The following is a 25,707-nucleotide window of genomic DNA, read 5'->3' as shown; positions in this document are numbered from 1 at the left end:
GCAGTGACTCAGGCTGCTGGGACCCGGGCGTTTCTCTCGTATCTTGGGCACGTGGAGCTTCCCCCTCTGCAGGGAGCAGACCAGAGGTCCAGCTGGTGGCGGCATGAACTGGACCATCTTTCAGCAGGTACCTTCCTCGGGCATGGCTGCCTCCCGTGGGCGTGCACATTTGTACCACACAGCAGGAGTCGGGATTGGAGTACTGGGTCTGTAGCCTTGGCCATGAGTCCAGCTGGGGGCAGTTTGGTCAGCCTCGGTGCAGGATGCTTCAGGGCCGAAAACACTGCCCGAAGCGCAGCCACTGTGTCGTGTGTCCTCTGCCATAGGCAAAGGATGGACGGGTGGGCAAGTCTGCCCTTGGCCCCGGGTGCCACTTGCCCAGGCTTATGCAAATGAGTCCAGGGGTAACGCAGGCTAAGGGCCAGAACAGAGCATGCTGCCTCTTTCAGCAACATGTGACGCAAATGTCCTGCCATATCCGGGCCTGGGAGAGGCCACAGGCTGAAGCCGGCCCCTCAGCAGCCCTTCCAGAGGCCCCAACTCCAGGTGTCTCCGTCCACTCTTGGTCCAGGTTACGTCTGGGCCAGGTGACCGCAACTGCCCAGGTGTGGGGAGGGGTCTCCTCCTGGGCACTGGCATGGAGACATGACAGAGTGTGGCTTCACGGCGGCCAACTGTTGCGGCAAGGGGGATGTGAACAAGTACCAGCTCCACACGGTGAGATGGAAAATAGGATTTATTGGGGGAACCGTACAAGCAGAGGAGAAGCGGGGATGCCCGGGTTGTCACAGCCTTGCAGTGGATGGTGGGCTCCGTGTCCCCTTGCCAGGGGACAGCCCTGTTGCTGGCATTCTGCCCACAATTACAGGGTGGGAGTGAAGGACCTCACGGCTGAGGACAGGTCCTTGTTAGTAAGCAGGAGGCTCTGCAGTCCCGGTGGGGTCATCTTGCCTCTCCGGACTGCTCCCTCTGACTGGCGAAGCCACACTCTGTGAAGTTGCCTGACAGAAGGGGACACGCCTCTGCTGCCCAGGATGGACCTGGGCCACCCAGGATGCCGCTGGCCTCAGCCAGGGCACGTGTGCCCAGCACTGGCTCCTGCTGACCCCTGGGCTGGCTCCCATCTCGGGGAATGACGCCTGCCGTGGGAATCATGGAGAGGGGGTTTAATTTAACTCAGAAGGAGCACAGAAAGTAAAGTGTGGAGCGCGGAGCGAGGCCTCTGGTTTGGCCAGCTCGGGTTGCTGGGGATGGCTGCACCCTGGCAGCAGGCGGCCAGAGACCAGGAAGGCCTACCCAGCACCTATCCAGAAAAGATTGGCGTGGCTTGACCTGGCCTATGCGGGGCAGCTCAGTTTGAAGCAGGAACTTCCCCAAACGTGCCCAGGCTCCAAGACAGCAGCATTCACTGCTCCGTGCTGAGCAGAGCGGGGCCTCGCCAGGTGGAAAGCCCTGGGAAGACTACGTGCTCTGCAAACCCAGGGGTGCTGTGGCCAGACAGCAGGGGCGTCCGTGTCCAGGCAGCTTTGTCACGTCTTCCAAAGGTCAGGAAGGCGCCAGTGCGCTGCCCCACGACAGCTGCGTCTGCAAGCGCCAGCTCTGAGCACTGTTCTCCGCCGACACGAGGACACCATCCAAGAATTCCTCCTGGGAGACCTCCTGAGGAGACGCAAAGACCATTGATGCTTTGGAAGAATGAAAAGAAGTTTCTGTCAAGCCAAACCTAAGTGGATGGGAAGCGCCTGTGTGGATGTGAAGCCACCTTGGGTGGGCAGCTCAGAGCTCCTCTGCCCACATCGCCTCACTGGGACTCGCCATCCAGTCTGACGTCTTTGATGTCCCTAATTACAAAGAGACACATGTTCATTGCACACATCAAAACATGGTGGAAATAGATAATACAGAAAGTTCAGGATTCCTGGAATCCTTTTTCCTGGGGATGCCACAGTCTAGATCATTTATTTTTGAGACGGAATCTTGCTCTGTCACCCAGGCTGGAGTGCAGTGGCATGATCTTGGCTCAATGCAACCTCGGCCTCCCAGGTTCAAGCAATTCTCCCACGTCAGCCTCCCAGGTAGCTGGGATGACAGGCACCTACCATCAAACCCAGCTAATTTCTTGTATTTTTAGTAGAGACGGGGTCTGGCCATGTTAGTAAGGCTGGTCTCGAACTCCTGACCTCAAGTGATGCACCCACCTTGGCCTCCCAAAGTGCTAGGATTACAGGCGTGAGCCACCACGCCCGGCCAGCTAATTTTTTTTTTTTTTGAGATGGAGTCTTACTCTGTCGCCAGGCTGGAGTGCAGTGGTGCGATCTCGGCTCACTGCACCTTCTGCCTCCTGGGTTCAAGTGATTCTCCCACCTCAGCCTCCTGAGTAGCTGGGACTACAGGTACATGCCATCATGCCCAGCTAATTTTTTATTTTATTTTATTAGAGATGGGGTTTCACCATGTTGGCCAGGATGGTCTCGATCTCCTGACCTCATGTGATCCACACACCTCTACCTGCCAAAGTGCTGGGATTACAGGCATGAGCCACCTTGCCTGGCTGATCATTTTTACACACACATCCATCCATCCATCCGTATCGATTCCTTTACAACATGAGGTTGCTTCGTGACACACACTTGGGGAATTCCCTGCTTCCTACACCAGCATGTTTGGGGGAGAACCACCCAACACTTCCAAAAAGTTTCAATTCCTGCCCTGGAAGCCACAGGGTATCACATCCAAGCCTCAAGTTTCTTCATCAAGAAACACAAAGTTCTCCTTTAATAATTTTCTTTTTTGAGATATGGTCTCACTCTGTCACTCAGGCTGGAGTGCGGTGGTGCCATCACAGCGCACTGCAGCCTCGACCTCCTGGGCTCCAGTGATCCTCCCACCTCAGCCTCCCAAGTAGCTGGGACCACAGGTACACGCCACCACGTCTGGCTAATTAAAAAAAATTTTTTTTTGTAGAGATGGGGTTCTCCCTGTGTTGCTCAAGCTTGTCTTGAACTCCTGAACTCATGTGATCAGGTTCTCTTCTAGTACTGTAAGGGATTTTTTTTTTTTTGAGATGGAGTTTTGCTCTTGTTGCCCAAGCTGGAGTGCAATGGTGCAATCTCTGCTCACTGCAACCTGTACCTCCCAGGTTCAAGCGATTCTCCTGCCTCAGCCTCATGAGTAGCTGGGATTATAGGTGTGTGCCACCACGCCCAGCTAATTTTTTGTATTTTTAGTAGAGATGGGGTTTTACCGTGTTGGCCAGGCTGGTCTCAAACTCCTGAACTCAGGTGATCTGCCTGCCTCAGCCTCCCAAAGTGCTGGGATTACAGGCATGAGCCACTGTACCTGGCTGGGATTTTTGTTTAAGAACTCTACTGAGCTATAACTCACATACCATAAAATCCATTGTTAAGTGTACAATTCAGAGTTGTACAACCATCACTGCAATCACATTTAGAACATTTCACCTCCCACCAAAAGAAACCCCAAATCCTTAGTGTCACTCCTCAGCTTCCCTTGCCCCAGGAAGCCACTAATCTTTCTGTCTATCTAAATGTGCCTATTCTGGGCATTTCATATGAACAGTATTACATACACTCTGTGTGCTTTGTGACTGGCTTCTTTCATTTAAGATGGTGTTTTCAAGATGCATCCTCATTGTAGCATGCGTCAGTACTTCGTTCCTTTTTATGGACAATATTTCATCGTATAAATAGACTGTATTTCATTGATAGACATTTTGGGCTTTCAATTTTTGCCTATTAGAAATAATGTTGATATGAACATTTGTGTATATTTTTGTGTGGACATGTGTTTTCAGTTCTCCTGGGTACATACCTAGGAGTGGAATTGCTGGGTCATAGGGTAACTCTGTTGAACATTAAGAACTCCCAGAGTGTTTTCCAAAGTGGCTGCACCATTTTGCGTCATCACCAGGAGAGTATGGGGGTTCCAGTTTCTCCATGTCCTCACCAACACTTGTTAGCTGTCTTTTTAAATAGCCATCCCAGTGGGTGTGAAGTGGTATGTCACAGTGGTCTTGTTTTGCATTTCCCTGAGACTGATGATGTTGAGAATCTATCTCTATTGGCCATTTGTATATCTTTGAATTCATTGCAGAAATCAAATGTTCTGTGGGAAACTGTATATTCAGGTCCTTTGGCCATTTGTTAATTGGGTTGTCTCTTCATTGTTGTTAAGAATTCTGGGCCAGGCACAGTGGCTCACTCCTATAATCCCAGCACTTTCGGAGGCCAAGGCAGGTGGATCACCTGAGGTCAAGAATTCGAGACCAGCCTGGCCAACATGGTGAAATCCCATCTCTACTAAAAATACAAAAATTAGCTGGGCATGGTTGTGTGTGCCTGCAATCCCAGCTACTAGGGGGGCTGAGGCAGGAGGATCGCTTGAACATGGGAGGCGGAGGTTGCAGTGAGCCGAGATCTCGCCACTGCAGTCCAGCCTGGGGGACAGAGCGAGACTCCGTCTCAAAAAAAAAAAAAAAAAAAAAAAAAGGTACAGTCCACCTATACAGGGCATGAATTATGAATGGAGCTTGCAGGGCGGGAAGTTGCTGTGGGTGAGTGAGTGAACGTGGAGGCCTAAAGCATTACTGTATACACTGCAGACTTAATGCACAACACTCAACACTCAGGCTACACTCATTTTTAAAAACTTTCTTCAGTAATAAATTAACCTAAGCTTACTGTAACTTGATGTTTAAACTTTTTGCTTCTTTTTTTAATAACACTTGGTTTAAAACACAAATACATTGTACAGCTGTGCAAAAATATTTTCTTTAGAACCTCATTCTACAAGCTGTTATTTATTTATTTTTTTGACATGGAGTCTTGCTCAGTCGCTCAGGCTGGAGTTGCAGTGGCGCCATCCTGGCTCACTGCAAGCTCTGCCTCCCAGGTTCACGCCATTCTCCTGACTCAGCCTCCCGAGTAACTGGGACTACAGGCGCCCGCCACCACACCCGGCTAATTTTTTGTATTTTTAGTAGAGATGGGATTTCACCATGTTAGCCAGGATGGTCTTGATCTCCTGATCTCGTGATCTGCCCACCTTGGCCTCCCAAAGTGCTGGGATTACAGGCATGAGCCACCGCACCCAGCCTCTATAAGCTTTTATTTTTAAGGATTTTTAAATTTTTAAGTTGGAGTTTAATTTTTTGAGGCAGTATTTTTTTTTTTTTTTTTTTTTGAGATGGAGTCTCCCAGGCTGGAGTGCAGTGGCACGATCTCAGTGCACTGCAGCCTCAGCTTCCCAAGTAGCTGGGATTATAGGTGTGTGCCACCATGCCTGGCTTTTTTTTTTTTTTTTTTTTTTTTTTTTTGAGACGGAGTCTCGCTCTGCCACCAGGCTGGACTGCAGTGGCATGAATGTCAGCTCACTGCGACCTCCAACTCCCTGGTTAAAGCGATTCTCCTACCCCAGCCTCCTGAGTAGCTGGGATTACAGGCACGCACCACCGTGCCCAGCTGATTTTTGTATTTTTAGTAGAGATAGGATTTCACCATGCTGGCCAGGATGGTCTCCATCTCCTGACCTCATGATCCGCCTGCCTCGGCCTCCAAAAGTGCTGAGATTACAGGTGTGAGCCACTGTGCCTGGCTAATTTTTGTATTTTTAGTAGTAGAGATGGAGTTTCTTCATGTTGGCCAGGCTGGTTTTGAACTCCTGACCTCAAGTGATCCACCCACCTCAGCCTCCCAAAGTGCTGGGATTACAGGTGTGAGCCACCGTGCCTGGCCAAGGATTTGAATTTTTTGCTTAAAAACTAAGACACACACTAGCCTAGGCCTGCAAAGGGTCAGGGTCATCGTCATCCATGTCACCATCTTCCACCTCCACATCTTGTCCCACTGAAGGTCTTCAGGGGCAATAATACACTTAGAGCTGTCATCTCCTACGATGACAGTGAGTTCTTTTGGATGCTTCTTTTGGATACCTCCAAAAAGTCCTGAAGGACCTGCCTGAGGCCGTTTTACAGTTAACCTTTTTTTTTTTTTTTTGGAGACAGTCTCACTCTGTTGCCCAGGCTGGAGTGCAGTGGCACCATCTCAGCTCACTGCAACCTCCACCTCCCAGGTTAAGCGATTCTCATGCCTCAGCCTCCCAAGTAGCTGGGATTACAGGCTGGCGCCACCATGCCTAGCTAATTTTTGTATTTTTAGTAGAGACGGGGTTTCACCATGTTTCCCAAGCTGGTCTGGAACTCCTGACCTCAGGTGATCTGCCTGCCTCAGCCTCCCACAGTACTGGGATTATAAGTGTAAGCCAATGCTGTGGCTGGCCTACAGTTGACTTTTTAAATAAGTAGGAGTATATTCTAAAGTAATGATAAAAAGTATAGTAAATAATCTAGTAACATTTATTATCATTATCAAATATTATGTACTATATATAATTGTATGTGATCTTTTTTTTTTTTTTGAGACGGAGTTTCGCTCTTGTCACCCAGGCTGGATGGAGTGCAATGGCACAATCTCAGCTCACCACAACCTCCACCTCCCAGTTTCAAGTGATTCTCCTGCCTCAGCCTCCCGAGTAGCTGGGATTACAGGTGCGCACCACCACGCCTGGCTATTGTATTTTTAGTAGAGATGGGGTTTCTCCATGTTCCCCAGGCTGGTCTCGAATTCCTGACCTCAGGTGATCCGCACGCCTCAGCCTCCCAAAGTGCTGGGATGACAGGCGGGAGCTGTCGTGCTCTACTTTTATTTCTGAGACAGGTTCTCTCTCCGTCCCCCAGGCTGGAGTGGAGATGAATGATCACAGTTCACTGCAGCCTCAACCTCCCAGGCTCAGGTGACCCTTCCATCTCAGCCTCCCAAGTACCTGGGCATGTACCACCACACACAGCTAATTTTTAAATTTTTTGTAGAGATGGGATCTCACTATGTTGCCCAGGCTGGAGTGCAATGTCATGATCTTGGCTCACTGCAACCTCCACCTCCCGGGTTCAAGTGATTCTCCTGCCTCAGCCTTCCAAGTAGCTGGGATTACAGGTGCTCACCACCATGCCTGGCTAATTTTTTGTATTTTGAGTAGAGACAGAGTTTCACTATGTTGGCCAGGCTGGTCTCGAACACCTGACCTCAGGTGATCCACCCACCTCCCAAAGTGCTGGGATTACAGGCGTGAACCCCCGCGCCCGGCCTGCTTGTGGGGGTTTTTACAGATGCTCTTGATCAGGTTGAAGAAGCTCCTTTTATTCCTAGTTTGTTGAATGTTTTTATCATGAAAAGGGTGTTGGACGTTGTCAAATGTTTTGTGTCTATTAAGTGATCACATGGCTGTTGTCCTTTTCTCTACTGATCTGGTGTGCAGGCATCCCCATCACACACTAGGCTTGGTGACTGTACTTGAAGGACTCACAGGACTTAGGCTGCCATCATACTAGCGGCTGAGATTTACTACGGTGAAAAGATGCGATGCAGAATTAGCAACGGGAAAATGCGTTTGGGGTGAGGGCCAGAGGAAACCAGGTACAAGCCCCCAGAGTCCCCTCCCCTGGGGTCCCCTCCCCCCGAGTCGCCTCCCGCCTCCCACAGAATGTGCTGAATCGTCCAGCCTCGAGCTGTGACATATGCAAAGTGTTCTCTACCAGGGAAGGCTGCCTGATTCTAGGAGTCCAGGGTTTTTACTGGGGGCTGGTCATGTAGGTACGTTGTGCCTGCGTGACTGAATATGGTCACCGAAATGCCAGGCTCAGAAGAAAAGCAAGTGTTCAGCAAATATCACATGATTTGTACAGAAAAGAGTGAGCAATTGTTATTTGGGGATAGTATTGTATCCACATAGGAGCTCTTTACCGGTCAAGTTCCCAGATGCCAGCTGGGCGTGGTGGCTCACGCCTGTAATCTCAGCACTTTAGGAGTCCGAGGTGGGCGGATCACTTGAGGTCAGGAGTTGGTGTCCAGCTTGGCCAACATGGCAAAACCCTGTCTCCACTAAAAATACAAAAATTAGCTGGGCGTGGTGGTGCGCCACTTGTAATCCCACCTACTTGGGAGGCTGATCACTCACTGTGATCTTGCAGTGAGCCAAGATCACACCACTGCACTCCAGCCTGGGCGACAGAGTGAGACTCCGTCTCAAAAAAAAAAAAAAAAAAAGTTCCCAGATGCCAGCCAAGGGTGAACCTTGCACACAGGCTGTTCTTAGGGCAGCAGTCTTAGGCCTGCCATGTTAAGGCTGATCTGTACAGATGCTGTGTTACATTAACTGGTTTTGCATGTTAATGCATTCCTGGGATAAATCTTACTTGGTCATGGTATATAATCCTTTTTTATGTTGCTGGATTCTGTTTGCTGGTATTCTGTGTTCCTAAGAAATACTGGTCTGTAGTTTTCTCTTTGTGATTCCTTTGCTTGGTTTTGGTATCAGGGTGATACTGGTCTTAGAGAATGAGCTGGGGCCAGGCATTGTGGCTCATGCTTGTAATTCCAGCACTTTGGGAGGCCAAGGCAGGTGGATTCATTGAGCCCAAGAGTTGGAGACGAGCCTGGACAACATGGCAAAACCCCGTTTCTACTAAAAATAGAAAAATTAGCCAGGCGTGGTGGTGCGTGAGTGTAGTCCCAGCTACTCAGGAGGGTGAGGTTGCAGTGAGCTGAGATGGCGCCACTGCACTCCAGCCCGGGTGTCAGAACGAGACTCTGTCAGGATGAGGTCCATAGTAAGGTCTCATCTTTATTCCTGATTTTAGTATTTTCAGTATTCTTGCTTTTCAATTTTTTTGATCTTTAGATAGAGCTAAATATTTGTCAATTTTATTGATCCTTATATAGAACCAACTTTTGGTTTTATTTATTATTTATTTCCTTCCTTCTGCTTTAGTTTTTTTTTTTTCGAGATGAGTCTTGCTCTGTCGCCAAGGCTGGAGTGCAGTGGCGCAATCTCGACTCACTGCAACCTCCAGCCTCCCGGGTTCAAGCAATTCTCCTGCTACAGGCACCTACCACCACGCCTGGCTAATTTTTGTATTTTTAGTAGAGATGGGATTTCACCATGTTGGTCAGGCTGGTCTCGAACTCCTGATCTCATACTCCTGGTCTCGTGATCCACCTCCCTCGGCCTCCCAATGTGCTGGGATTACAGGTGTAAGCCACCACGCCTGGCCTTTTAGTTCTTTTTTTTTTAATTTTTGTATTTTTTGTGGAGATGGGGTCTTGCCCATGCTAGTATGGAATTCCTGGGCTCAAGCGATCCTCCTACCCTAGCCACCCAAAATGCTAGGATTACAGGTGTGAGCCACCGTGCTTGGCCCTGTTTATTCATTTAGAGACGGGACATTGCTCTGTCTCCCAGGCTGGAGTGCAGTGGTACAATCACGCTTCACTGCAGCCTCGATCTCCCAGGTTCAAGCGATACTACCAGCACATGCTACCATGTCTGGCTGAGTTTTTGGTAGAGATGAGGTCTCACCATGTTGCCCAGGCTTCTTCCTTTTTAATAGAAGTGTTTTTAGCTATAGATTTCCCTCTAAGCACGGCTTTCAGTGCATCCCATAAGTTTTATTTCAAAGTATTTTATAATTATCTTCTTTGGCTCATTGTTTGTTTTAAATTACACACAGGGTCATGCTCTGTTGCCCCAACTGGTTTCAAACTCCTGGGCTCAAGTGATCCTCCTGCCTCTGCCTCCCCGAGTGTTGAGATTACAGGCGTGAGCCACCGTGCCCAGTCTGACTCACTGGTTTCTTATAAGTGTGTTGTTTAATTTCTACATGTTTCTGAGTTTCCCAAATTTCTCTGTTTTTGATTTGGTTTTTGTTTGTCACCCAGGCTGGAGTGCAGTGGCACAATCTTGGCTCACTGCAACCTCTGCCTCCCAAATAGCTGGGATTACATGCATGTACCACCACGCCTGGCTAATTTTTGTATTTTTAGTAGAGACGGGGTTTCACCATGTTGGCCAGGCTGGTCTCGAACTCCCGACCTCAAATGATCTGCCTGCCTTGGCCTCCCAAAGTGCTGGAATTACAGGTAGGAGCCACTGCATCCAGCCCTGAAAGGACTGAAATCATACAAAGTATGTTCTTTGACCATAGTGGGATGTAATTACAAACCAATAACAAGGCTGGGTGCAGTGGCTCTTGCCTGTAATCCCAGGGCTTGGGAGACCCGAGACAGGCAGATCATTTGAGGTCAGGAGTTTGAGACTCAGCCTGGGCACCATGATAAAACCCTATCTCTACTACAAATACCAAAATCAGCTGGGCGTGGTGGTACATGCCTGTAATCCCAGCTACTCAGGGGGCTGAGGCAGGAGAATTGCTTGAACCCGGAAGAGTAGAGTTTGCAGTGAGCTGCAATCATGCCACTGTACTCCAGCCTGGGCAACAGAGAGACTCCATCTCAAAAAATAAAATAATGGACTCTTGCTTTATGGCCTGACTGTGGTTGAGAAAAACCTGAATTCTGCTGCTGGCAGCTTCCCTCCTGTTCTCTCTCTGTCCCATGGCTGTCATGTGAAGGATGCTCAAGTGGGCCCAAGGAGGGGTCCCTATGGTGAGGAGCAGGGCCTCCAGCCTCACTTGGGCCTTCAGATGACTGCCGCCCTGGCTGACAAATTCTCTTCAACCTCAGGAGTCAGAGCAACCCAGCCCAACCACTCCCATAATGTTGACCCACAAAAGCCGAGACAGCAAATATTTGTTGTTTAAAGCCCACTACGTTTTGTTGTAATTGGTCACGCACCATTAGATAACTAATACAATTACCCATAAATCGGCTGGCTTTCAGGAGAACACGTCTTGAAGCACAGCTGAACTTGAATCTTTTCTGAGGAAAAAAAATTGAAAACATCAATTAATAACTCTTCTCTTGTTGAAGGTGACAGAACCAAGGACACACCTTGTTAACGATGCCGTCAAGGCTGTGAGGAGAAAGAGAACCGGGTGAAGCAACGCTGGGAATTCAACGCATCAATTACCTTCCCAGGTAACAGGAGCTACTTGAGCTCCTAAGAGTTGATCTTCAGCTGCTGTCATGGAAAATACTGGGGGTCAACTAGACATCAAAGATGAGAGGCCAGGCCTCCAGCACAACTTTCTGTGTAAGCCAAATAGTGACTTTCTCAAAGAAATCCTTTTGTCAAAAAAATTTTTTGTAAAGACCGGGTCTTGTTCTGTCACCCAGGCTGGACTGCAGTGCATGGCTCACTGCAGCCTCAACCTCCCGGGCTCGAGTGATCCTCCCCTTTTCTGAGGAGCTCAGACCACAAGCGTGCACCACTACGCCCAGCTGATTTATACACTTTTTTTTAGAGACAAGGTTTCACCATGTTGGTTGGCCAGGCTGTTTTCTTTTCTTCTTTTTTTTTTTTGAGATGGAGTTTCACTCTTGTTGCCCAGGCTGGAGGGCAGTGGCGCGATCTTGGCTCACCGCAACCTCCACCTCCCAGGTTCAAGTGATTCTCCTGCCTCCCAAGCAGCTGGGATTACAGGCATGCGCCACCATGCCCGGCTAATTTTGTATTTTCAGTAGAGATGGGGTTTCTCCATGTTGATCAGGATGGTCTTGAACTCCTGACCTCAGGTGATCGGCCTGCCTCAGCTTCCCAAAGTGCTGGGATTACAGGCGTGAGCCACTGTGCCTGGCCAACTTGGATTTGTTACTGTTATACAGGACACGGCCCTTAATATTCACATGAATGACAGTGAGACACACAATGCTTTCTAAAGATTGGTTTTGGCTGGGTGTGGTGGTGCACGCCTGTAATCCCAGTTACTTGGGAGGCTGAGGCAGGAGAATCACTTGAACCCGGCAGGCAGAGGTTGCAACGAGCCGAGATGGCTCCATTGCACTCCAGCCTGGGCAACAAGAGCAAAACTCTGACTCAAGGGAAAAAAAAAAGTCAGGTGCGGTGACTCACACCTGTAATCCCAGCACTTTGGGAGGCCAAGAGGGGTGGATCACGAGGTCAGAAGATCAAGACCATCCTGGCTAACACGGTGAAACCTGTCTCTACTAAAAATACAAAAAATTAGTAGGGCATGGTGGTGGGCACCTGTAGTCCCAGCTACTCGGGAGGCTGAGGCAGGAGAATGGTGTGTACCCGGGAGGCGGAGCTTGCAGTGAGCCGAGATCGTGCCACTGCACTCCAGCCTGGGTGACAGAGCCAGACTCCATCTCAAAAAAAAACAAAAAACAAAAAACAAAGACTGGTTTTACATTCTGTTTATGTGAATAATTTGTGTGTGCACAAAAGCACAGTCTCCTCAGTGGGTGCCTGGCCTGGGGCATCAGTTCTGAGCTGGAAGAGATGAGGATGCCCACACCCCTGCCTCTGCCCCACACCCTGTCTGTACCTGGGTCCTCCTGCTGGGCCGTGGTGGGGAGCCGCTCCCGTTGCCTCAAGGCCTCCAAGCCCGCCAGGTCAGGCTGGTGGCAGTGGCTGCGCATGACCATGATGCGGTGGCCCTGGGTGATGGCGCGGCTGCGGCAGCCCAGCCGAGCCTGGTCCCGGCACATCCAGTACACCTTCTCCCCAGCCGCCTTCTCCTTCCTGTAGAGGAAGGACTCGTGCACCAGGAATCTGCCCCCCAGGGAAGTCCTCAGGAACTCCAGAGGCCGGAGAGGATCTGAAAGGGAAAGTGACACTGTGAGTGGGGCCACAGGGGCCTGGGTGTCAGGGTTGGGGGTCTGATTTGTCCCCCCAGCCAGGCCCCACCAGGAATCTGCAATCCCCTAGCAGTCCGCATGGTGGTCCCTGCCCTCCTCCCCTCTGGGCCCTGCAGCCCCAACTCCCACGCTGGCTGGCCCTTTCCAGGGGCTCTGGGGATGCCTGGGCAGGTGGCCTGGCAAGCACTGGAACCTGAATGCTCCTGAAGGACTCTCCCGACCCCTCAGACCGCATGCTTGCAGGCGCAACCCCCAGGGCAGGGGCCAAGCTGTTACTGGGCTGGGCACCAGGGCCTCCTGGCTCCCTGTCCACCTACCCCTCAGCCATCTGGAATCTGACTTTTAACAAGCTGAACTAAAAGGTCACATGATGTTGGGGTGGCCAGAGAGAACCCCATGAGACTAGAAGCAGTGTGGGTGGCGTGGGGGTAGACCAAGAGTGTCCGGGATCCACCGTAAGGCCCGTCAGCAGATGCCAAGCACTCTCTGTGGCTGCCAGTGCCGCCCCTGGCCGCCGCCCTCTTCCTCTAGAGAGCTGAGTGGGTTTCTACCCGACAGCCAGTCCCCACTGCCCAGAGGACCAGCTGCAGGAGCTCGGAGCCCGCAGATGGAGCCTCCTGCCCTTGGGGAGTTTATGGCCCAGGCTGTCAGACCACCATGCACAACACACAACATCCCACGGGCAGCCTCCAGCCAGCGTGTGGGGCACAGGTCCTGGGAGACCAGGGAGACCCGGTCCAGCGCCCTCTACACGCACCTGGGCTGTCCCACTGCGCCAGGTTGGGGAAATGCTCCCGCTGCCGCAGGGCCTCCAGGCCGCCCAGGTCCGGAGGGTGGCAGTGCCTGCGCATGACCATGACCCGCCGGCCCTGGGTGATGGCGCGGCTGCGGCAGCCCATGCGGGCCTGGTCCCGGCAGGTCCAGTACACCTTCTCCCCGGCTGCCTTCTCCCGCCGGTAGAGGAAGGACTCGTACACCAGGAAGCTGCCCCCCAGGGGCGTCTTCAGGAACTCGGGGCCTACTGTTGAGAAATGGGAGGGGAGGAGCAGCGGACACCAGCTCTCAGAGCCAAGATCAGCATGGCCCCGAGATGAGACCTCCCCCAACGCCCACACCCCCTCCTCACAGTGAGGTGGCCCCGGAGCCCAGGACACAGATGCCACCATCCTCCCAACTCCTCTGGGGCTCCAGCTGCTGGGGTCCCCCTCCTGAGGCTAGGGACTGGTCAGGTGAGGCCCCTGCAGGTGGAGGCCAAGCGTCCCACCTTGCGATGCCTTCAGGGAGGCAGTGTCTGCTGTGTCACTCGTCTGTCCCCAGCACCCGCCCAGGCTCACATGCAGGGTGTGCCATGCCTGGCTGGTCAGAGGAATGACCCAGGGCCCTCGGGGGACAAAGCTGCTCAGGAGCTGGATGGGGCTGAGAGGGGTGGCCCCTGAGAGCCGCGCGGGTGGAGATGTGACCCCAGGACTGTGAGGAAGAGGCAGGGAGCAGCGTCCACTGTCCTGGATGTGGTGAGAGGGAGGACCCTGGCGGGTGGCTGTGCCTCGCCCAGAGGATGCCCTTTCCTCTGTGCAGGCTCAGGGGCCACAGAGGTGGGGAGGCGGCCTGGGGCATCGTGGACACATCAGGTGGCAGTGGAAGCAGGGGATGGAGATGGGTAGCAAGCCCCAGAGGAGAGGCCGGTCGGGGGCGGGAGGGTGTCTGGCTGTGGAACTACCTTCAAGAGGGATGGAGAGGGCTGGGCAGGGGCCATGTGGAGCGGGGAGGCTCGGGAGGCAGAAGGACCCTGCAGGGTACAGCAGCACAGGAGCCTGGGGACCGCGAGACAGAACAGGTCAGGAGGAAGGTGGGGACCCCAGGCCACGGGAGGGGGCACGCTTCGTCCCCTTCCACACGGATGAAAACATCCAGCAAGGGGCTGTGCACGGTGGCTCACGCCTGTAATCCCAGCACTTTGGGAGGCTGAGGCGGGCGGATCACAAGGTCAGGAGTTCAAGACCAGCCCGACCAACATGGTGAAACCCCATCCCTACTAAAAAAAAAAAAATACAAAAAAGTAGCTGGGCGTGGTGGCTCGCACCTGTAATCCCAGCTACTCAGAAGGCTGAGGCAGGAGAATCACTTGAACCCGGGAGACAGAGGTTGCAGTGAGCCAAGACCACGCCCCTACACTCCAGCCTGGGCGACAAGAGTGAAACTGTCTCAAAAAAAAAAAAAAAGACCCCTCATCTGGGAGGATCGACATCTGATTAACAGGAGCGACAGAAAGGGACGATGAGGGGGAAGTTAACGAAGAGCATGAGAGGATGACCCCACGATGAAGGACACAAGCCCGAAGCCTAAAAAGGCCCCTAGTGCCCCCAGCACAGCCAGGTGCAGCTGGGAGGGAGCAAAGACCCCACAACCTCAAGCAAAGCTGACGGCACACACAGGATTAGTCACGCAAAAGCTGCAGTGACGTTCAAGGGCAGGCTCTGCACCTGTGACGCCACGGAGGCCAGGCTGCCCGGCTGCCCCTCCGGCAGAGAGAGGCAACAGACATTTCAGACAAGAAAGGCCTCAACGTGCTACCTCCCGGAATGGCTCAGGAAACGACCCGAGGCAGGACTTCTCCAAACCACAAAACCATGAAGAAAACCAAGAAAGAGAAAGGCAGGCCCAGAAGCAGGGAGTCGGCACAGTGAACCCCGAGCGACAGCTGGGCCCAGCCTCTGCCCCTAGGCCAGGCTGCACTGGGCGGCTCCAGCAACTTGCGGTTGTGGATGATTGGATCCAGGTGGGGTCGACCTGGACACACAAAACCAGGCAAACAAACGCAGCAGCTGCCGTCCCACAGAGAAGACAGAGCTGTGTTAGGAAGATGGGACCACAGAGCACCCCCCAAGTCGCTGCGAGCAGGTTTCTAGGCTAAAGTAAAACCAAACATGGTCAGGTACGGTGGCTCACGCCTGTAATCCCAGCACTTTGGGAGGCCAAGGCAGGCAGATCACTTGAGGTCGGGAGTTTGAGACCAGCCTGGCCAACATGGTGAAACCCTGTCTCTACTAAAAATACAAAAATAACTGGGCGAGGTGGCGGGTGTCTGTAATCCCAGCTACTCAGGAGGCTGAGGCAGGAGAATTGCTTGAACCCGGGAGGCAGAGGTTGCAGTGAGCCGAGATCACACCACTGCACTCCAGCCTGGGTGAAAGAGCGAGACTCCGTCTCAAAAAAAAAAAAAAAAAAAAAAGAAGCCTGTGCAAGAAGTGCCCTGAGTGGCCGACAAGGAAATGGAAAAACCGATTAATAGTAGTGGAGGCACATTTTAGGAAACAGGGCAGCCAAGACCCTAAGAAACAATTGCTCAGTTATTTGTGGGGTCAGGAGCAGGGGTGAGGACGAGGCGGGGACAGCTGCGTACCTTGCAGCACTTCTCTCTGGAGATGGAACAAAAAGAGAATCACAGCTCTCAAGTCTGAGAGAACTTCAGGGCCATGAGGCAACTCACATGACCCAAAAGCTGCAGGATGGAGAAGAGCCACTGGAACGAGGCCAGCGCCGCGGGGCCGTGAAGGACAAGCAGGTGAGTGGAGGAGGCCACGATGAAATGGCTCCTGAGCCAGACGGGATGGGGACATTTACGCAACTGTGGTTGTGAAAAAACACCAGGCGCTGCTGGGGGGCGACCGTGTGGATAAAGATGGAGACAGCCGTGACCCTCCTCGGGCCAGCGTTTCAGGACATTATGGGTGTCTATGGAACCGCTGGCCGAGGAGAAACCGGCTGCATGTAAATATCACGTCCTCAATCCTTAACCACTCAGACCTTAAGACAGACTCACACCACAGCAACGAGACTGGCCATGTGCAGTCAACACCCTGTATTACTACTGTGAACTCTTAAGACAAACGGAGGAAGAGGAGGGCAGGGAGGTCTATGCCTGCTGCTGCTACTGTGGGGCAGGTCAGGCTGGAAGGGTGAGGCTGGGCCGAGCAGGAAGGTGAGACCCATTGAAAGCGGCATCGAGGGGGCCAAGGAGTAGGAGGCCAGGGCCATAGCTCCTTCTAGGATGTTCACAGAGGGGAAGAGGACGTTTGCCAGCGGGACCCGCACGGTGGAGAGGGAAAGGCAGTGTGGGGCTCCTGCCTGCTTCCTGGCACCCAGCTCCCCGCCCAACCCCAGGTACCTGGGCTCCCCCACTGCACCGTGTTGGGGCGTTTCTCCCGCTGCCTCAGGGCCTCCAGGCCCCCCAGGTCGGGCGGGTGGCAGTGACCACGCATCACAGTCACTCGCCGGCCCTGGGTGATGGCACGGCTGCGGCAGCCCATGCGGGCCTGGTCCCGGCAGGTCCAATACACCTTCTCCCCGGCCGCCTTCTCCCGCCGGTAGAGGAAGGATTCGTACACCAGGAAGCTGCCCCCCAGGGGCGTCTTCAGGAACTCGGGGCCTCCTGGGGAGGTTCAAGAGGCAGTCAAGGGAGGGGGCAGGGGCTGGGGCAGGCCTGATTGCACCCCCTTCCCTCCCTGGACCTCTGGAGGCAAGAGTCAAGGCAGGGCCGGTGAGCCCCAAAGGAAGGCGGCTCACCAGGGTCTGCGTTCATGTCCTGGTCCTCGTCTGGGGCCTCGGGCTGGGTTGGCAGCTCCTGGTCTTCGACCTTTGCTCGCTTTCTGGGCCGAGGCCGGGTGAGAGTCAGGGGACCCGGACCCCTGCGGTAGAGCAGACTATCTACACCTCGGAGCAGCGTGTCCACTTGGCTCCCAGGGCCGTCCTGCCCAGCCTGCAGCGTCTCCACGGCCTTCTCCTGCTGCCGCCGGGCTTCCAAGCCCTCCATATCGGGCTGGTGGCAGTGCCCACGCATCACGGTCACCCGCTGTCCCTGGGTGATGGCCCGGCTCCGGCAGCTGTGCAGTGCGTGGTCCCGGCAGGTCCAATACACCTTGTCCCCGACAGCCTTCTCCCGCTTGTAGAGGAACGACTCGTGTACCAGGAAGCTGCCCCCGTAGCACGTCCTCAGGAACTCGAGGGGCCGGGCCTGTCCTAGAGGAGGGACCCAAGTGGTCACATCACCAGGGGTGGAGAGGAGCCCAGGAGGGACAGCCCCTGCAGACTCTGGGGGCTGACATGAGCCTTTCTCCTTTAAGGCTGAAATTTACCCTGGCGTCCTGAGCCAGATATGTCAGAGGCCCCAAACCCATTCCCACTGAACCCCTACCACCAAGCGACCCGGCGGGGAGTCTCATTCCTCTCCTAGCAGTCAGTGAGGTCGCCCCGGCTCAGGCCCCGGCGGGGAGTCTCATTCCTCTTCTAGCAGTCAGTGAAGTCACCCCGGCTCAGGCCTGCTCAATGTTGCAGCGAGGTCACACCTGGAGGGGCCAGCCTCGACTCGGACTCAGTGGCCTCTGTTTTCTGTCATTCCTGCTCATATTTTTTTTAGGGTTTGTTTAAAAAATCTACCCATTTTTGAATAAAACACCCAAGGTATAATACACTCAAATGGTTCCAAAAGATCACAGTGAAAAATAAGTCTCCCTGTTCCCTGCCACTCGCTTCCCGCCCCAGGTGCCCAGGGCAGGGGCCACCTCAGATCCTTAAGCCTGTGTCAGGGCGTCGAACCCGAGCCCATCTCCTAGTTACTGGTAATAAAACAGCCAGAACTCCCATCTGCCACTTGCCAAGCCCCAAATGTGCAACTTACACAACAATCCAGGTTATCACAGCCACCTTAGGATAAAGCTCCTGAAACTCCAGAAATGAAGCCAATTTTCTGAGGCTACAGAGCTACCATCAGGCAGGGTTGAAATTTGAACGTAGGACCCCAACCCCAAGACTCTCCCACCAGCCATTTTTTTTATTTTTTGAGACAGATCGCGCCCCGTCGCCCAGGCTGGAGTGTGGTGGCGCGATCTCGGCCCACTTCAAGCTCTGCCTCCCAGGTTCACGCCATTCTCCTGCCTCAGCCTCCTGAGTAGCTGGGACTACATACAGGCGCCCGCCACCCTGCCTGGCTAATTTTTTTTTTTTTTTTAGTAGAGACAGGGTTTCACTGTGTTAGCCAAGAGGGTCTCAATCTGCTGACCTCGTGATCCGCCCGCCTCGGCCTCCCAAAGCGCTGGGATTACAGGCGTGAGCCACCGCGCCCAGCCTCACCCGGCTAGTTTTTTGTATCTTTAGTAGAGACAGGGTTTCACTATGTTGGCCAGGCTGGCCTTGAACTCCTGACCTCATGATCCGCCCACCTCAGCCTGCCAAAGTGCTGAGATTACAGGCGTGAGCCACTGCACCCGGCCTAGGTGTCTTTACTGAATTTAATGGACACCAGAATCGCCTGGGAACCAGATAAAATTCTGATTTTTTTTTTTTTGAGACAGGGTCCAGGTCTCTTGTCCAGGCTGGAGGGCAGTGGCATGATCCCAACTCACTGCAGCCTCAATCTCCCTAGCTTAAGTGATCCTCCCACCTCAGTCTCCCAAGTGGTTGGGACCACAGGCACACACCACAACAGCTGGCTGATTTTTTGTAGATATGGGGTCTCACTATATTGGCCAGGCTGGTCTTGAACTCCTGGGCTCAAGCGATCCTCCTGCCCCAGCCTCCCAAAGTGCTAGGATTATAGGCATGACCACTGTGCCCAGCCCCCATTTATGTATTTTTTTTTCTTTTTTTTTTTTTTACCAAGACAGAGTCTTGCTCTGTTGCCCAGTCTGGAGTGCAATGGCGCAATCTTGGCTCACTGCAACTTCTGCCTCCTGGGTCCAGCCGATTCTCTTGCCTCAGCATCCCGAATAGCTGGGATTACAGGCATCCGCCACTACGCCCGGCTAATTTTTTATTTTCAGTAGAGGTGGGGTTTCACCATGTTGGTCAGGCTGGTCTTGAACTCCTGACCTCAGGTGATCCACCTGCCTTGGCCTCCCAAAGTGTTGGGATTACAGGCGTGAGCCACTATATATATACATATATATATGTGTATATATATATAAATTTTTTTTTTTTTTTTTTGAGATGGAGTCTCGGTCTGTCACCAGGCTGGAATACAGTGGAGCAATCTGGGCTCACTGCAACCTCTGCTTCCTGGGTTCAAGCAATTCTCCTGCCTCAGCCTCTTGAGTAGCTGGGATTACAGGTGTGCGCCAGCATGCCTGGCTAAGTTTTGTATTTTTAGTAGACACAGGGTTTCACCATGTTGATCAGGCTGGTCTCAAACTCCTGACCTCATGATCTGTCCGCCTTGGCCTCCCAAAGTGCTGGGATTACAGGCGTGAGCCACTGTGCCCGGCCACATTTATATTTTTAAAAGTCATTTTAGCTTCGAGTACATTTTAAAAGACCCTGTAGGACTCCACATTTCTATCTGGGCTCAGGAAGGGCCCTTGGGTCCCCTGCCCCAAGTGGACGCGGCAGGGGAGTGGATTGTACTCACCCAGCCCCAGGATCGAGCGCTTCTTGGGCGGCAGGCTCAGCAGTGACAGGGCTCGGGGTGCCTCATCCTCCCCCAGGGCTGGCTTGCTCAGCACCAGCCCAGGAGTGGGCTCTGGCTGTGGCTCCTCATCAGGGCACTGCCACGGGCCCACCCCCTCCAGTGGCTCCTCCACTCGGCCTCCAGGGCCCTCAGGACCCTGGGGCTCTCCCAAGCGCTCCGGCAGGGCCAGGCTGGGCAGTTTCTCCCTCTGGCGCCGGGCCTCCAGGCCTTGCTCATCAGGCGCGTGGCAGTGGCCCCGCATCACGGTGGCCCGCAGGCCTCGGGTGATGGCCCGGCCCCGGCAACCCAGCTCAGCATGCTGGCGGCACTTCCAGTACACCTTGTCCCCAACAGCCTTCTCCTGCTTGTACAGGAAGGACTCCAGCACCAGGAGGCGGCCCCCGAATGGTGTCCTCAGGAACTCCAGGGACTGAGGGGCTGCTGGGGGAAGGGGAAGGCTGGGTTAGCTAACCTAGAGCAAAGCTCAAGGTCGCAGGCACAGAGAGCCAGGGAGGGCGTGGTGGTCCTGAGTGTGGCAGGTGCCTTCTCCTCCTGCAGACTCTCAGGGCTGGTTTTGATTTTGGGGGTGGTAGTGGATGTTTTTAGGGAGCTGAAGGAATTCTGCACATCACTGCAACTCCCATAAGCTCCTGGTACCTGAGTGTGATCATCACAGCAGCCTGGGACAGGCTCAGGATCAGAGACCAAGAGGCTCAGCTTGGAGCAAGGACAAGACACTATGCTCGAAGCGGGGTGTACAGGGCCTGCTGGGAGCACTGGAACCCACGGGGTGGCTGGGCAGGGGCAGCAGGCCACACCTCACCTGTGTCCAGCTTGCTGCACTTCTGTTCAGGCATCTCTAGGGCTGGCTGGACCACCCCTCCCTGCTCCTCAACTGGCAGGATCTGCAAGGTGGTGGCGAGGGTGGCGGGGCCAGCCATCTCCAGGGACAGGACGCAGTGCACTTCCTGGGGCTTGGATCCCACCCCATCCTCATCTTGGTTGGAGGCTGTGAGCAGGACCAGTTTGGAGAACTCCCTGGGGGCTGCCAGGACGTCTGTGGCTGGCTCGGGGGATGGCTCCTGGCCGGCCTTTACACTCTCGCCCTCCTGCTCACTGGGCCCGGGCAGGGGCATCCTGGGACCCAGGGCCTGTCCCTCAGGCCACGCTCAGCACCCAGCAAGGAATCTGGAGTCCAGCGGTTCCGTCCTAAGGAAGGAAGCAAAATCCCGTCAGTGGAGGAAGCCCTTGGGGGGCTGTAGATGTGGATCTGGGAGGGAGGTGGGGCAGATAGGGCTGCCTCACTGCTCACTGGGGCCAAGGCTGGCGGGGGGCCTGATGGAACTAGGCTTCTGCTCTGCCAGTTCCTCTCCTGGCAGCCTTGGGTACGTCACCCCCATCCAACCCCACTTTCCCCATCTGGAAAATGTGCACAATAAACACCCTCCACAAGGGGCCATCAGAGTGACTAATGGACTAAGAGCTCAGCTACATGCTGAGCACGGACAAAGGGTTTCCACCTGCATTTCCAGTCCCCCCTCCAGCCCCTACATTATGATGGCAGGATGTTCTTATTGACCCAGTTATAGATGAGGATAGTGATGCACAGACACCTGTGATACACCTGAGGCTGAAGAGGTGGGAAGCTGAGACCCGTTTCTGCTCAGATGCCCAGGGACTTGTCACGACCTTTTTGGAAACCATGTGCTTCGCCTGGACGCCAGGCACCTGTCTCAGGCACGTGGGCCTGGCACGCAGAGCCCTTTCCAGAGGACAGCGCCACATCACGGCCTGGGAGGCAGAAAGCCCTTTCTGGGCTCAGGCAGACCCAGTCCCTATCCTAGCCTGGAGGCCCCAGGCCACCCCCACTTCAGGAGATGCCAGGGCCCCACAGTGGCAGCCACCTTGTGCTGGAGCTGTTGCTGTTGCTGCCTCGGCTGGTCGGGGACGGGGCTGTGGTGGTGTATGAAGAATCCTGAGGTCACCACGGGTTCCAGCCTGGAGAGGCAGAAAGGGCAGATAATGGGGAACCAGCGCAGGGCTGGGGCGGGGGCCTGGGGGCAGTCAGTGGCAGTCATGGTGTGGGGTGCGGCTTTTCGTGTGGGGAAAAGAAACAGATCAGATTGTTACTGCGTCTATGTAGGAAAGGAAGACATAAGAAACTCCATTTTGATCTGCACTAAGAAAAATTGTTCTGCTTTGAGATGCCGTTAATCTGTAACTAACCCCAACAGTGTGCTCACAGAAACATGTGCTGTGTTGAATCAAGGTTTAATGGATTTAGGGCTGTGCAGGATGTGCCTTGTGAACAATATGTTTACAGACAGTATGCTTGGTAAAAGTCATCGCCATTCTCCATTAACCAGGGACACAATGCACTGTGGAAAGCCGCAGGGACCTCCGCCCAAGAAAGCCTAGGTATTGTCCGAGGTCTCCCCCCACTGAGACAGCCTGAGATATGGCCTCATGGGAAAGGAAAAACCTTACATCTCCCAGCCTGCCACCTGTGAAGGGTCTGTGCTGAGGAGTAGTGAAAGAGGGAAACCTCTTTGCAGTTGAGGTAAGAGGAAGGTTTCTGTCTCCTGCTCATCCCTGGGGATGGAATGTCTTGGTGTAAAACCAACCATTCGTTCTATTCTGAGATAGGAGAAAACCGCCCTGTGGCTGGAGGCAAGATATGCTGGCAGCAATACTGCTGTTACTCTTTGCTACACTGAGATGTTTGTGTAAAGTGAAACATAAATCTGGCCCACATGCACATCCAGACACAGTACCTTTCCTTGAACTTTTTCATGATACAGATTCCTTTGCTCACGTTTCCCTGCTGACCTTCTCCCCACCATCACCCTGTTGCACTGCCACACTCCCCTTGCCAAGATAGTAAAAATAGTCATCAATAAATACTGAGGGAACTCAGAGACCAGTACCAATGCGGGTCCTCGCACACTGAGTGCCCATCTCCTGGGCCCACTGTTTTCTATATACTTTGTCTCTGTGTCTTCTTTTCTCAGTCTCATCTCCACCTGACGAGAAATACCCATAGGTGTGGAGGGGCAGGCCTCCTTCACCTGGCACCCAATATGGGGTGTGAACCCACGACCCTGAGATTAAGAGTCTCATGATCTACTGACTGAGCTAGCCGGGCAATTCTTTTTTAGATGACCAATTTGGCCACAATTATAACATTTCCCCCAAATGTTCTAACTTGTCTTCCTAAAGCAACCCCAGTCATTGCTGGAGCCGTTAGGATAGCTTTATGCATGGCTCCTCCAATCCGATTACAAGCCTTCACATATTCTGTAGCTACATCAACTCCTGCTGGAGCAATGGAATCTAATAATGTTCTCATATAAGGTGAGTTGGGTCCATATTGTTTAACTCCTTCCTTCATGTCTTTTAACATTTTCATGGTGAAGTGTTCATATCTAGCATTAGCCACCGCAGGTGCTCCTCCTGAAGCCCCTTCCCTGGCCAGTACCGGTTGTAAAATTATGGGGAACTGCCACGCCTCAAGATCTCCCTGTTTTCTAGCTTCATCAATGACCGCGTCCAGTGTGCTACCTTGTCCACTAGGTGGGCTGTTGGATTAAGTCTCATAGTGGGCGGCTGAGGACATAGCACCGCACCCTGTGGTGCTGATGGATTAGCCACCACCGCCATGGGTTGCTTGTACGATGCCGTGCAATTTGGCACGGGACACACCACTTGAGGTCTGTATTGGATCTCTGGAGTCGGCCAATACTGAAGCTCAGCTGGCAGCCAGTATTGATAAGCTAACGGCGGTTGGGTTTTATTTTCTACTGGCTGATATTGTGGATACTGTATCTGGATTGGCATTACCGAGATAGAGACTATCCTTTTCTATTTGATATTCTCTTGGGGTTTGTACTTGTCTAACCTGCATTTGAGGTTGTAATGTTACAGGTATCTGAACCACGGGAGGAGAAGCTGGCCATTGTGGTTTAGACTCTGATGGCCCCAGTAATTCTGGAGCTTTTCTCCCCAATTTTGATGATTCAGGATGTATTACCTCCTGTAATTGATTGTATTCAACATGGCTTTATGGCCAGTTGACATTCCGGATTTGCATTTTCATAGGCCATTAATTCTACAATAACCTTTTGGGTGTTATCATCTGTAATAGATTTTTGAGCAGCATCTTGCAATCTTGCCACAAGGTCAGGGTAGGGCTCTTTAGAGCCATGTCTAATTGAATTAAAAGACGAGCAGGTGGTTCCGGGGTCCATGAATTTTTTCCCAGGCCCTGAGGCAAATAATCCTTACTTGTTTAAGTCAACATTTTGCATTGACCGAGCCATTACAGGCTCTGCTACGTATTTACAATGTGAACTTTCCGTTCCTTTCTGGAATTCTGTCCCTGCCTCTTCTTCACAATCTATTTATTACACAGCTTTCAGGGGCATCAGAAACTGAAACGCTATCTTCTCCTGTTTGAAACGGTTCTAAAGCTGCTTTAATAAAGGCCCAATCATTCCATACTGTAAGTGGGATGATTTTACCTTCCCTATTTGCTTGTTTTAATTCTTTGCCAATTTTTTCCCAATCCTTTAGATCTAAAGTTCCTTGTTCTGGAAACCATTGGCAGAATTGTTCTATTGTTTGAAACAGCATAATTAAATTTTCTATACAGGCTCTAACTTAATCCTGTGGTCACCACGGGTTCCAGCCTGGAGAGGCAGAAAGGGCAGATAACCGGGAACCCAGCAGGGCCGGGGCAGGGGCCTGGGGGCAGTCAGTGGCAGTCATGGTGTGGGGTGGGACTTTCTTGGGGCAACTGAGTATGGGCAGATGGTGGGGTCTTTCCCACCTCTCAGCCTGGAATCGAGACTGCAGTCCCTGACATTTTTAGCGTCCTCACCCCCACCTCACATGTTGCAGCTCCAATTCCCACTGGTCGCCCACTTTGATCCAAAGTTCCCTGGCCTGGGGCCCCACATTCCACTCCCGAAGGCCTGGTCGGCTCCTTAACTCCATTAAGGCCCGGTCCCCAGGAAATCACAGGTACCAGGAGGGCCAGTCCCACCACACCTCCCCCAGCCCCGGCCCAGCCTGTTCCTCCATGCCGTCCTTCTGGGCCTACTCATGCCGCCCCACAGGGTGACACGAGGTGCAGGGGCAACCCCAGCTAACTTCGCAGGCGCCTCCCGAGCAGAGCGGCTCCAGGCAGGAAAAGGTTAGGGCGGGAAGCCCCGTACCCCCACCCCACCCCCGCGAGTGCTGATTGGCCTGGGCGCAAGTCCTTCTACCGGCAGCCCGCCCCTCCCGCTCCCTCGCTCTGCGCTCCAGGGATGAACGGGGATGAGTGGGACTGAATGGGACTGAGTGGGACTGGATGGGACTGGGTGGGACTGGATGGGACTGGGTGGGACTGGGTGGGTCTGGGTGGGTCTGGGTGGGTCTGGGTGGGACTGGGTGGGACTGGGTGGGATTGAGTGGGATTGAATGGGACTGGGTGGGTCTGGGTGGGACTGAGTGGGATTGAATGGGACTGGGTGGGACTGGGTGGGACTGAGTGGGATTGAATGGGACTGGGTGGGTCTGGGTGGGACTGGATGGGACTGGGTGGGACTGGGTGGGACTGAGTGGGACTGGGTGGGACTGGATGGGACTGGGTGG

At 53.3% G+C, this 25,707-nt stretch overlaps 1 protein-coding gene across 17 annotated transcripts in view; it reads right to left on the bottom strand.

Moving 5' to 3' along the window:
- Positions 1–718: 718 nt before the first annotated feature.
- The window catches only part of FLYWCH1 (FLYWCH-type zinc finger 1), a 39,031-nt gene continuing 14,042 nt past the window's right edge, over positions 719–25,707 (bottom strand). For 6 of the 17 annotated variants that reach the window (XM_054452935.2, XM_054452938.2, XM_063654949.1 and 3 more), the window contains 9 exons: positions 21,975–22,068; positions 20,894–21,279; positions 20,032–20,511; positions 17,196–17,648; positions 16,798–17,061; positions 13,390–13,653; positions 12,320–12,592; positions 10,730–10,790; positions 719–1,841 (listed from right to left, as the gene is read on the bottom strand). In XM_054452935.2, coding sequence (XP_054308910.2) covers positions 1,802–1,841; positions 10,730–10,790; positions 12,320–12,592; positions 13,390–13,653; positions 16,798–17,061; positions 17,196–17,648; positions 20,032–20,511; positions 20,894–21,206 — 2,148 coding nt within the window. In that variant the 5' untranslated portion in view covers positions 21,207–21,279; positions 21,975–22,068 and the 3' untranslated portion in view covers positions 719–1,801. Of the gene's footprint in view, positions 1,842–10,660; positions 10,791–12,319; positions 12,593–13,389; positions 13,654–16,797; positions 17,062–17,195; positions 17,649–20,031; positions 20,512–20,893; positions 21,280–21,974; positions 22,069–25,707 lie in introns of those variants that run through there. The other 11 variants (XM_054452943.2, XM_063654953.1, XM_063654954.1 and 8 more) reach the window with 7 other exon arrangements.

The sequence above is a fragment of the Pongo pygmaeus genome, chromosome 18 (genome assembly GCF_028885625.2).
Source record: "Pongo pygmaeus isolate AG05252 chromosome 18, NHGRI_mPonPyg2-v2.0_pri, whole genome shotgun sequence".
NCBI classification, from domain to species: Eukaryota; Metazoa; Chordata; class Mammalia; order Primates; family Hominidae; genus Pongo; species Pongo pygmaeus.
Note: the sequence above shows the minus strand (reverse complement) of the source record. Positions and strands in the feature narration are given on the sequence as shown.